The sequence below is a fragment of the Malus sylvestris genome, chromosome 14, assembly GCF_916048215.2.
Source record: "Malus sylvestris chromosome 14, drMalSylv7.2, whole genome shotgun sequence".
Lineage (NCBI taxonomy): Eukaryota > Viridiplantae > Streptophyta > Magnoliopsida > Rosales > Rosaceae > Malus > Malus sylvestris.
In genome coordinates this window covers 8,058,935-8,071,284 of record NC_062273.1, presented here as the reverse complement: position 1 = coordinate 8,071,284, position 12,350 = coordinate 8,058,935, and the positions used below count along the sequence as shown (strand labels likewise).

The window sequence follows — 12,350 nt, the reverse complement described above, 5'->3', positions numbered from 1 at the left end:
TCTTCAACAACTTGGGCCTAGGCTTTATGGGCTTAGTAAGATAGCCAGTCAGCAAAGCCACCATGTCCTCTTTTACTTTCCCTTTCTTCGTAGAAGCTATTTGCCAAGTGAGGTGGTGAGCAATGCAGAACACAAGTGAATTTATTTTTACCTGGGTTTCGTAACTTGCGCAGATCCGTGCTAAAGATGCAGTTTTTAGTCAAAAGCTTTGCTGGTCTGATGTAATATTTGTCCCTAAAATTTGATGGTCTATCTTGTTCATGTGTGAGCACCTAGCTTTGCTGGTCTGATGTAAACTGTCAGCAAAATTAAAGCTTTCGATTTGCTTAGTTAAATCTTCCGGTCAGCCGAAAACTAACAGGGAAGCCGCCTCCGCCATGGCCAAGCTTTAACTGCTAGTTGTAACAATGGAACGGCTTTGGTGACGGTGAAATCACCAACCAACAGTTGGAACTACTAGATCAGAGAATTCCGTTTCTGAAAAAATAGAGCTTCCAAAGAAACAAATAAGCAAGCAAAATAGGGTGACTGATAAGGAAGGAGTTTGATGTAAAAAAAGGTCGATTGAAATGGAGTAATATTACAATAAATCTAACATGTTTCTACTACTGAAATAATACACTAACATAATTTACATCGGCTGGAACAAAATACAAGCAACCCAGAAACAAGAAAATATTAGACTATACAAAAACAAACACAAACACAAACAGAGACACTAAGAGGCTGCCGGCATTAAAGACAGCGCCCATGATTCAATCCAAAAAATAAACATTTGGAACATGAGAAATCTTTGGCCAATCTTCTCCTGTGTCGCGCTGGTATCTCCTCTCCAGATCAGGACAATTTCTGATCCGAACTTCTGTTAAGGCAGTGAGGCGATGCATCTCATCTGGCAAAGACAACAGTTTGGGACATGAAGTGAGGACAAGCCTTCTAAGCGATGTGAAACTCGTCAACCACCCAGGTAATGACTCCAAGTTCTCACAATCCCTAATAACCAAGACTTGTAGTGTGTTTGTGGCTCCTTGAAACCATTCAGGCAATGTCGCCATTCGTGGTACTTTCCGAATCCCCAATTTTTGGAACCTTAGTGGAATTCCTTGATAGTTTTCCATCACCAAATCAAGTTGTTTACAATTTCCTATCATCAGAGTGCGTAATGACGCAAGATAACTTGTATCACGAGGCAAACAAGTTAGATAACTGCACTCAAAAATAGAAAGATTTCGAAGTGATGTCAAACATCCCACTCCATTATCTGGAAAACTTGATTGCTTTGTGGTAAAATCAAGGTATCTAAGGCTGATCAACTTCCTCATGTCTCTAGGCAACTCTTCAAGATTCACGCATCTACTGAGACTCAGAGTTTTCAAATGCTTCAAAGAACCAATGGAACTCGGCAACAATTCCCAAGATGCATTGGTTAACTTAAGCACTCGCAGATATTTGAATCTTGAAATGCAAGTGCTGAGGAAGGATTCATCAATATTTTCACAACTCTCTACTTGTATAGTCCGCACTTTGTTCAACTTTTGCAAGGTTGTTGAAACGTTTTGGCCAACTTCCAAAAATGTTAGATGTCTAACATTTTCAGAGACGCCTTTGGTGCCTGCAGAGTCTACTATAAAACTCTCACCTTGTGCGACTGATTGTACAAGGTCATGGATGACATCGTGCATATCAAATCTATAGCGGAAAGTGTAATCTTTAACATTTTGAAAGAAAGATCTGTCCCATAACTCTTTGAAATATAGCTCACCAACATCTTCCAACTCCATATTCCCATGATCACGAGATTCAAGGATTCCATGTGCCATCCAATTATTGATCAATTCCCTGCTATCAAATTCACTGTAATTCTTTGGAAGAATTGAACAGCAAGCAAGGCACTGCTTCAAATGAGAGGGCAATTGAGTATAACTCAGTTTCAAAGCAGGTAGAATGTGACCATCTCCCTCTTGTTCTAATTCCCATATCTCAGAATCTCTAATCAATTTCCACTGACGCTCATCGGTCTTTGAGTAAAGTTGACTCCCTAAGGTTTTCACAGCTAAGGGAACCCCTCCGCACTTTCTTACAATATCTTTTCCCATTTCATAGAGGCTTGGATGTTGCCTTTCTTGTCCTTCTTCAAATGCACACTTTACAAACAAAGACAGACTATCCTCAAAAGAGAGAACTTCTAAATTTATGTATGTTCCAACCGTGCTCATGATTGAAGCAACTGAGATATTCCGTGTCGTCACCAAAATCTTAGATCCTATCTTGGCCCCCTCTATCAACAAATCTCTCAACTCGCTCCATTTGATACGATCTTCATTCCACACATCATCCAGGACAAGCAGAAATTTTTTATCCTTTAAAGCATCTCGTAGTTGTGCTTGCAACTGATCCAGAGACAACCCTTCACTGATCTGTGTACCTAATGCAGAGCCAAGGATCTCTTTCGTCAATCTAGTAACATCAAAGTCGACTGACACATACTGCCACATTCTTAATTCAAAACTCCCAACGAGTCTCTCGTCATTGTACACCAACTTGGCAAGTGTGGTCTTCCCTAAACCTCCCAATCCCACTATAGGAATAATAGACACATTCCTATTATCCCCACCTTGATGATCATCGCCCTGTACCATTAGAAGATCAACAATTTCATTTTTTTCTGTTTCTCTACCAATAACCTCCGAAGCATGGACAAAGGAGTGGGTTGTATTCCTGTTCCCCCTCACATGGTCACCGAGATGAGGGTGATGATGAACAGTGCGAAGATCAGAAAAATTCTTATCATCTTTAAGCTCGTGTAACCGCTCTCTTATGTCCTTAATTTCATGACCTACTCGCAAGCGGAATGCAACTGGATTAGAGCGGGAAAAGAAACGGCGTACCTTTCTAGTTGTGCCACTGCCACGAACCACTTGTCTTCGCAAAGCTTCGCACTCAAACTCGTCCAACAGATCCTCTGCATCAAGGAACACATCATTAAGTTGTTGTAGCCAACTGCGTAGCTGCTTATTATGTTTCTGCTTCTCTTCGGCATCTAAGAGCACGTCTTTGATGATGGACATGGTGTATCCAAGCTTTTGCAGATCCGCTTTAACTCCCCACGCCAAGCAAATCTCCTCAGAAGCAATGGAGGTGAGCTTTTCAATGAGTCTGCTTGCCAACGGAAATGCAAGGTCAGCCATCTTCTTGCCTTTTTTCTTTCTTGATAAGGTGAGTGCAGGGGAATTGAGATAGTATGAATAATGATGATGATGATGCTTCCTTATGATAAGGTATATAAAAAGCAATGGATTCATTCTTATGATAAGGTATATTTCTTGCGTGGGAATTGAGATAGTTCCAACTGGTTTCTTATCATTATGTGTGATACTTTGCTTTGCTTTTGTCCAAGCACATTATGAGTTCCCCTAACTTTTTGCTCAGATGCATTCACACACAAGAAATAAATATATACACACATATGGATTGTTAAAACCTCAATTTTGTCCCAACACACCCTTACTGTAGCTATATATATACACACATATGGATTGTTAAAACCACAAAGTGTCCCTCAAATAAACTTATTTGATATGTATGTATGTATGTATGTATGTATGTATGTGTGTGTGTGTGTGTGAGTATATATATATCGTGTATACTAAAACTCAACCGGCCTGGTTACTGTGGATGACCAGTGTGTGGACGTTTTTACCCCTCCATTTTTCCTCTGTCTTTCTTGCTGTTTCCACTTTTTTACAGTCGAATGACTGTTTTGCTCATTCACTCCACGCGTCCATCATCTAGTCACCCTCTATTTGGGTTGTGTCTTATGGATTTTTCTGTTTGTTTCTCGGTATCAGTTTTTGCCACCGCTCGGATTCTGCCTGTGTTGACACCCTTGAAACCATAGAAATTGATGCAATTAGGTTTCACCATAAAACCAATTGATAATATGGAGAGTACCCCAAGACCATATAATCACATAGCAAACCTTGTCCCTCACCACAATGTGGGACAACTCTCAACCCCCACACGTGTGGCGGATTTTCAAGTGCCTGGTTACTGTGGATGACCAGTGTGTGGACGTTTTTACCCTTCCATTTTTCCTCTGTCTTTCTTGCTGTTTCCACTTTTGTATAGTCGAATGATTGTTTTGCCCATTCACTCCATGCGTCCATCATCGAATCACCCTCTATTTGGGTTGTGTCTTCTGGATTTTTCTGTTTGTTTCTCGCTATCCGTTTTTGCCATCACTCTGATTCCGCTTGTGTTGACACCCTTGAAACCATAGAAATTGATGAAATTGAGTTTCACCATAAAACCAATTGATAATATGGAGAGTAGCCCAATACCATATAATCACATAGCAAACCTTGTCCCTCACCACGATGTGGGATAACTCTCAACCCCCGCACGTGTGGCGGATTTTCAAGCCTACACATGGACAACAACTGGGTGACGTGGGGTACGAGTGGCCGTTTGGCTTCACACGAAGACAACCCGCTCTGATACCATGATGAAATTTAGGTTCCACCATAAAACCAATTGGCAATATGAAGAGTAACCCAAGACTATATAAGCACATAGCAAACATTGTCTCTCATCGATGTGGGACAACTCTCAACAGAAATCATCATCAATCAAGCTTCTATTTCGACTGTGGCCTCTTAATTTTTGTCTTCATCTGGCTGATTCAAGCTGTGTTCGCACCCTTCAAAATCTAGATACCAAAATTCAGATTAGTTTTCTGAAGCTTGGGTTTGATTTTGTTCGGCTTCGTTCTGCTCCTCGCCTTCCTGTTCACAAGATTCGATTTTCTCAGCTTTGGCTCAATTTTCCTGGGCTACGTTCTGCTCTTCGCCTTGCTGTTAACAACATCTAATTACTGAGGTTCATAAACAAAAACCTTCTTTGCAAATGGATTCCCTTCCTTTCGCTGATTATTTCTCTTTCATGCATGTTGGTTTTATTTATTTATTTATTTTGGTTATGTGATTTGGGATTTTCGTTGTTCATTTTAATTGGATTTTGAGATTTTTTTTTCTCTTCTATTTAATTTTTTTCGCCTCTGGTGACAACAACTTTGGTGGGACTACAATTCTAGATTCATATAGCAACATGTCTAAACTATTCAAGTTGTAAGTGTTGCTTCTGATTCTATGTCTTTTAGTAAGTTTAAAGGTAAAAATGTGTGATTTAAGGACTACAATCTCTATTTATTCATACATCAGATTTAAAGCTCCAACTACGGAGGTGTAAATCCAAAAGATTTGTGATTAATAGAGGCAATCATAGTTTTCGTTGGGAAACACATATTTCCAACCACTGTGTAGGGAATATCTCCCGTTTCTATCCGAAGTTATATCACATTAGGTGATGGTGGTGGTTGTTTGGAATGACAATCGAGAAGTAACTCTTAATATTTAACACGACGAATCATGTCAAGATTGAATATCTTTGTGTTTTTGTTGTTTCTTTCAGGAGTTTGAGGAACTGCAACTTACAAGGGCCTATTCCTGATTTCAGTAGGATTCCAAACCTTGGTTATGCACATGTTCAAGTTTAATTGTGTAAAAAATGGAGAGATTGATCGTCGTCACTCATAGCTGCGTTTCAGGAAACAAGTTTATCTCTTGCCAATTTTGTGTACCCATTTTTTATTCATGATGGTTAGTGCTCACTTGCAACCCAATTTGCTGCTATAAGTTTTGCGTTTTACAATCTGTTCATTCTTAAACCTCTTCCAATTTTGCAATTCTGTGTAAATCTTGCAGGTCAAGATGGGACACCTATCTGGGCAATGTTGGGATGTCTAGGCTTGGGTGGAGACGTGGACTTATGGAAGTGGTGAAGTAGCTTAGCTCTATCTCATTAGCTCTCATCTGTTATGTTTAAGCTCATTGGTGTTAGCTCTGAGGTTTTTCAAAACTCTCCGTTTTCAAAATCTGAAGCTTAGAATCCCATTCAACAACAAGGAACTAGAATAATTGAAAAAAAAAAATTTTGGCATCCAAAAAGAAGCATGTGCAATCCTCTAATTTTATTAATGTAAAAGAAGTGATGCAAATCTAGTAAAGATGTAAATAAGAGCTATTAGTGGAAAAAATAGTTGTATAATTCCAGGCCTTGAAGAAGGCTACAAATTATATGAGAATAATGTATCTTTATAGTGTTTATGTTTGTTCATTTCTCCCTTACGGTTTTTTATGCCTGTTAACACTTGAACAATGATGTATAGGTCAATCAAGCAGATAAGATTCAGAAAGAAAACTCCACATCTGTTGCCAGCAATGCTCATGGGGAGAAGTATAGGAAACCAAAGCCTACAAATCCGAAGCGTTTTAGGTTTAGAATTAATGTATGTGAAACCTGTTGTGACCAATTTCTTTAATAAGTATTAATAGCGTTGATGCTTAATATGATATGTTTTGGGTTTTTTTTTAGGAAAGAGGGATGTTTAAGGAAGCAACTTTGGAGAAAAAAAAACTCATGCACCACTGAAGGAGATCACATTAATCAGGAGTCCAGGGACAAAGTCAAGAAGCAAACATCAGAATGTGATATATGTCTACTTGGGAGCTACAAGTGCTTTGTGTGTGGTTTGAATCTGAACAATTACTTTGTGTATCACCGTCATATAGGCAAATTTGTTATGTTTGATGGTGTATTTACGCATGACTGAAATGGATGATCTAATTTTATGCAATTTATAATTTTGGGTTTCTCTAATTTTCTGCTTTTTAGTGATTTATTTGATGAAAGTTTCAATCTTCAGGTAAATTTTTCATATATGTACTCATCAAATGTCACGATTACTGTTCCTCTGATTTTTTGGGCTACAAATTAAATTTTGGGGTTCTTTAAATTTGTTTAATTTGGTCCAAGATTAATCGATTTGATGTTCTAGGTTCTTTGTAGGCAAAACATTGAAGCAGTTGGTCATATTTGGAAGAGCAAACAAGGATGGGGTTCTTGGTGTTGCATGAAGTTGATGTATATGAGATGGACATCCATCCTGTCTCCAATGGAAGAAATTTGATGTCACCATCTTCAGCTTTCCTCATGCAGGCCATTACTCTTGGCTAAGTGAAAAGTACTCGGACCTTATTGAGTAAGTCACTAATTATTCATTTCAATTAAATGCTGATTAAGATATTATGTGTAAATAGGATTGTAAATATGTTGTACATATAATTTTCAATTCCGCAGCAACACGCGTGCACCATTGTTAGTGTGTGTGTGTGTGTGTGTGTATATGTATATATATGGGAGCGGTTTCGTGGCACGGTGACACCACATTTTTGACACGAGTTTTGAACTATTAGATTAGTCCACTTTTAATGGTTGAGATGTAAGTAAACATGGCAATTAATTTTATTTCTATTTTCCTGAAAAGATAAATTAAATATAAATAAAACTTTACTGTTATAATTTTATTTCGGTCTCATCAATCATTAGATATAAATAAAACTTAACGGTTATAATTTTCTTTCTGTCTCATCAATCATTAGTTTTTTGCATCTAACTATGTTTCATTCTCATTTTTTCCGTGCCCCTCATCTTAATGATTTTCTCTGGTTTAGACTTTCAAGGAATTTGGTAGTTAAGAGTTATAGTCTACTAAGCATCTTCAGGGCTGGTTTGGTATATTTTTAGAGTACAAGAACCATACATGATTTCCATGGATACAAAATAATATACACAGGTGTGAAAATTGAAGGAATTACCAAAGCACCATAGCAGTGACGGTGAGTTCCATGGGGTACGAAGCTATGTGCGGAAATAAAGGGTTCAGGAAGCAATAAGAGAATGAAATAAAAAATAATAATAATAATGAAAATGGTTTGAACACTCTGAGTTTTAACAATAAGGACAAAATAAAGGGTAAAATGAATAATACCATGATTGACTTTTTAGTGTAAAAATATAGTTTTTTGTTAAAGTGAACAATACCGCTAACTTTTCGTTAAAATTCCCAATAAAAAAAGTTGTGACAGAAGCCCAGTTATTTGACTGGTGCAATTGATAGGAATATGTGTGTGTGTGTGTGTGTGTATGTATCATGTATGTATATATATGTATATATCAACATCAAGTTGGAGATAAGTTTCAGAAATAGAAAAGCTGGTAGGAGAGGATGAAGAAGAAAAGATCGGAAAGTAAGGGAATTGTTTTTGGAAAAGATGTTATCTATATCTATATATATAAAGGGAGAAGGCCAGTTTGGTGAAGCATTCAGAAATGCTTAAAATGCCCTCACTTCGTACACGAAAAACCAAAAAATAATTGTCTAAAAAATAGGGTTAAAAACGTAATAATACCGAATTCTCAACGACATTAATTCACAACCATTGGATAGATACTCACACTTTAAGTTCATTTTCACCTTTGGATCACATTGTGTGAAGAAACACTCAAAGATAGAAAGACGGAAACCATCTATCGCACGATCAGAGCAACAACTGCAGCGGTTGACAGACTCAACATGGAACCGCCATTTATCGCATGTTCTCGATCCCCATAGAGCATACAAAAGGGAAAATTGGATGATTTTCTCAACTCATTTTTGTCTTCCGTACAAACCACCCTCCTCCACGCCTTTTCTGTATGATTTCTTCATCTGAAACTGGCAATCCGGAAAAATAAATGTTAGGATTTACACAAACCGGTCAGTATTATCCCTCTTTATTCAATATCCCTTTTTTTTGGTCCCATCGTCCACACATTGTTTTTTCTATCTATTCATTTTGTGGCCTTAGGTACCTTCCATCACTCTCTCTCTCAAACATTGCACTGAGGAAGAATACGCACTTATTCTTTTAGACTAAAAACCCAGAAATCCTAACTTTCAAGGACGATCCGGTAAACATTTTCTCTAATACTCACTCTCATATTTTCTGTTCTTTCCTTGGTTTTTTGCGTTTGTTCAAGTTTTTTATGGGTTTTAAGTTTATTTGTGACACCCGTCCTTAAAATTTCGTTTTCATTTTTTCTGTTGACCCCGGTGTTAGTGCTAGGCCCGAGGCCAGGGCCTAGCCTTCACGTGATCGTTCACCTCCCTCACCACACGCTCACCTTGGATCCAAGGCAGGTGCCAGCCTGTCGTACAGACCACCTTAAGTGGTTCCGACTCGTAGGTGACTTGCAATACTTAGCACAAGCTTCACGTGATCGTAGCACTTGAGCGTATTTATTTGCACCTAACTTGTCATACAGACCACATTCGGTGGTTCCGACTCATGTGCAGGATTTGATTTGATTGTTGAGCTATAGATTCAGCCGTACAGGTCACGTTAGGTGACTCCGGCTGATATGTCTCTTTATATTAGTTCATTTCACCTGGCTTACTTATTCATGATTGAGATGATTGACATGGCATATATCTGGTTTTATTATTCTCGAGCATGGTTCTTATATATGTATTGTAGTATTATTTTCTGGGAACTTATACGGGTTTTACGGTGAGGGGTTATTACTTTTGGAAAGATAAATGGTTTTGAAAGGCTTTGTTTTCACCCACTCACATTTTATGTTTTGCGCCCCTCCAAGTTCTAGGTAGACTTCGGTGTTGGTGGCTCACGAGGTCTCTTCGGTAGTTCTGACAGACATCCAACAATGTAGGGTTGCTTTTATGTTCTATATAAGTAGTACTTAGTCTTTTGGACTGCATTTCGATACTTATGCTCTGGTTGAGTGTGTGTATTTATACTTTAAACACCCTTACTCGTACTTATATGCTAGTCTAGGGTAAAATAAATAGTGGTTTTTATTTATCCATAATTTCACATCATTATCACTTTCGCACAGCGCATATGGCTACGTCACCCTCACGTGACAGCCAGTATGCCCCGATTGAGGGTGACGGCCAGCATGCCCCGATTAAGGTCGGGGTGTGTTAGTTTGGTATCAGAGCTTAGGTTTGGCAGTCCTGCGTATTTTGTGAGTATTCTAATAAATTTGATGTCTTATGTCAGAACCATGCCGCCTCATAGAGAGCCACGTGTTCCGTATGAGTCTAATTTCCCTGATATTACCCAACTTTGGGAGGTTATTACTAGTGCCATTCAGTCCTCACTTCGTCCTCCCTAGAAGACACCTTTGGTGACGGTATATAATTTGAAGTTGAATCACTTTGTTGATACTGAGGGACCCGAGGGAGCTGAGCGTTGGCTCAATCATGTCGAGAAAACTTTTCGATTGATGCAGCGACAGGGAAATCTCCCTGATGATAGGTGGGTCGAGACGACTACTTGGTTTTTGGGTGAGGAACCTGGATCCTGGTGAAGGCAGGAATCTTTTCAGTTGTCACCAGAGGAAGTTGCAGACTGGGAGATTTTTAAGCAGTTATTCCAGAAAAGATTTGTACCTTCAGAGTATATAGATCGTAAGAAGCAATAATTCATGCGTTTAAAGTAAGGAAAGATGTCAACTAATGAGTATTATCGGAAGTTTATTGATTGTCTTGTTATTGTCCGAAGATTGCTGAGAATCATGTCGAGATGCTTCAACGATTTAAGTTGGGTACTATAAAGAAGTGGCGCTCTATGGCGACTACGACTCCCTGTTTGACATACCAGGATTTTATGAGATTTTACTAAGGATTGAGGATTCGGAAAATATGCCCAGTGATAGTGATGTAAAGGAAGAAAAAGATAATAACCAAAAGAAAAATGATAGTAAAGATAAAGGCCAGTCATCTCAGGGACCTCGCAAGACGCAGAGTTTTAAAAGAAGTGGTACTAGTTCCAGTTCTTCTAGTGGGGGTTTGAGTTCCACTGCGCAGCGGGAGTGGTGGTCAGTTTTCAGGTGGTTCTCGCTTTCAGAGACAGAGAGATTTTAGTGGTTATGGTAGACCATTTTGTCGTAGATGTAATAGTCGACATTTTGGAGAGTATAGACAGGGCAGTAGAGGATGTTTTACTTGTGGTTAGATGGGATACCGGGCTATTTAGTGCCCGCAAAACCAACAAAAATCTTAACCATCTGCCTTGCCACCACCAGTTCCTATCCAGTAGATTCCAGGGTCTAATGGTTTTACCCAGACGGGTCACGGGGGAGCCTATCATTATCAAGGTGATATAACTCCATACTCTGGAGGCCAGTATCAATACCCACACGATCCGTATCAACAGAGTGGTTACGCTCAGTATCTAGGAGGTTATACTTCATATCCGCCATATTCAGCTGGTGGATCACAATGGTTTCCTGGAGGACAGTCCCAGAATGTTGAAGTTGCTTCTAGCAGTGCAGGATCATCGAGACAGCCTAACCAGCCTAGTCAGGGACGAGGTATACATGGACGTGGAAACCAAGCTAACAGAGGTTGTGGAGGACGACAACTGGGCCATGTTCACCATATCACTCTGCAGGATGCTCAAAATAATCCTGATCTTATTATGGGTACGTTGAATATTCTTGGCCATTTTGCTAGAGTATTGATTGATTGTGGTGCCACACATTCTGTGATTTCTCATATGTTTGCTCAGACAACGCAACCTTACGCCACACTTCTCGGTTATGAGTTAGAGTTTTCGATGCCTAGAGGTGAGACATGTTACGTTAGCTGGGTATATCAAGCATGTCCTGTTTTAGTGGAAGATGTCGTTATGCCAGTTAATCTCGTTCCACTGGATATTGTTGATTTTGACGTTATTCTGGGTATGGATTGGTTACATTACAATTGTGCTCAGTTAGATTGTTATGAGAAAACAGTCACTTTTCATCGTCCAAGCTTGCCTGTGGTTACATTCGTGGGCGAGTGTGGTGGATTGAGACACAACATTATCTCTGCCGTGAGAGCTAAGAAGTTATTGAGGAAAGGTTATCAGGGGTATATGGCTCACGTGGTAGTGAATGATGATACTCCCAGCCGTGTGGAGGATGTCCGGGTAGTCAGACATTTCCCTAACGTGTTTCCTGAGGATTTACATGGACTACCGCCAGATCGAGAAGTGGATTTCACTATTGATTTACTTCCAGGTACTAATCCTATTTCCTTAACTCCATATCGAATGGCTCCTACTGAGTTGAGAGAATTAAAAACACAGTTGCAGGAATTGGTTGATAAAGGTTCTATTCAGCCTAGTACTTCACCTTGGGGAGCTCCAGTTTTATTTGTATGGAAGAAAGATGGGACTTTGAGGCTGTGTATCGACTATCGATGGCTAAATCGGGTAACAATTAAAAACTGTTATCCGTTGCCGCGTATAGTGATTTATTAGACCAGCTTTGAGGTGCCTGTGTGTTCTCCAAGATTGATTTTATTTCTGGGTATTATCAATTAAAGATTAGAAGTGAAGATGTTCCTAAAACAACTTTTAGGACTCGATATGGTCATTACGAATTCCTCGTGATGCCATTTG

The 12,350-nt window shown here is 39.2% G+C and overlaps 2 protein-coding genes across 7 annotated transcripts in view; one reads left to right on the top strand and one right to left on the bottom strand.

Moving 5' to 3' along the window:
* Positions 1-543: 543 nt before the first annotated feature.
* LOC126600662 (putative disease resistance protein RGA4) overlaps positions 544-12,350 on the bottom strand; it is a 60,344-nt gene continuing 48,537 nt past the window's right edge. The window contains exon 2 of one of the 2 annotated variants that reach the window (XM_050267268.1): positions 544-2,425. In XM_050267268.1, coding sequence (XP_050123225.1) covers positions 756-2,425 — 1,670 coding nt within the window. In that variant the 3' untranslated portion in view covers positions 544-755. The remainder of the gene's footprint in view (positions 2,426-12,350) is intronic. The other variant, XM_050267269.1, reaches the window with a different exon arrangement.
* On the top strand, positions 844-6,717 carry LOC126600667 (uncharacterized). 5 transcript variants are annotated; one of them, XM_050267276.1, is made up of 7 exons: positions 844-967; positions 3,090-3,179; positions 5,470-5,513; positions 5,595-5,657; positions 5,763-5,835; positions 6,227-6,346; positions 6,433-6,717. In XM_050267276.1, exons 2-7 carry the CDS (start codon positions 3,133-3,135, stop codon positions 6,668-6,670), a joined length of 585 nt encoding a protein of 194 aa, XP_050123233.1. In that variant the 5' UTR covers positions 844-967; positions 3,090-3,132; the 3' UTR covers positions 6,671-6,717. The 5 variants fall into 5 exon arrangements, 3 of the variants coding, with proteins under 3 accessions (XP_050123233.1, XP_050123232.1, XP_050123235.1); XR_007615503.1 differs by lacking the exon at positions 3,090-3,179; XM_050267275.1 differs by lacking the exon at positions 844-967 and having other exon boundaries at positions 2,399-3,179.

Excerpts from the sequence above, each read along its gene's own strand:
- LOC126600667 (XM_050267275.1), top strand. The coding sequence starts at position 3,058 with ATGATGGACATGGTGTATCCAAGCTTTTGCAGATCCGCTTTAACTCCC. Across the intron at positions 5,836-6,226 it reads GACGTGGACTTATGGAAGTG|GTCAATCAAGCAGATAAGAT; the intron begins GTGAAGTAGCTT and ends AATGATGTATAG. Across the intron at positions 6,347-6,432 it reads GTTTTAGGTTTAGAATTAAT|GAAAGAGGGATGTTTAAGGA; the intron begins GTATGTGAAACC and ends GTTTTTTTTTAG.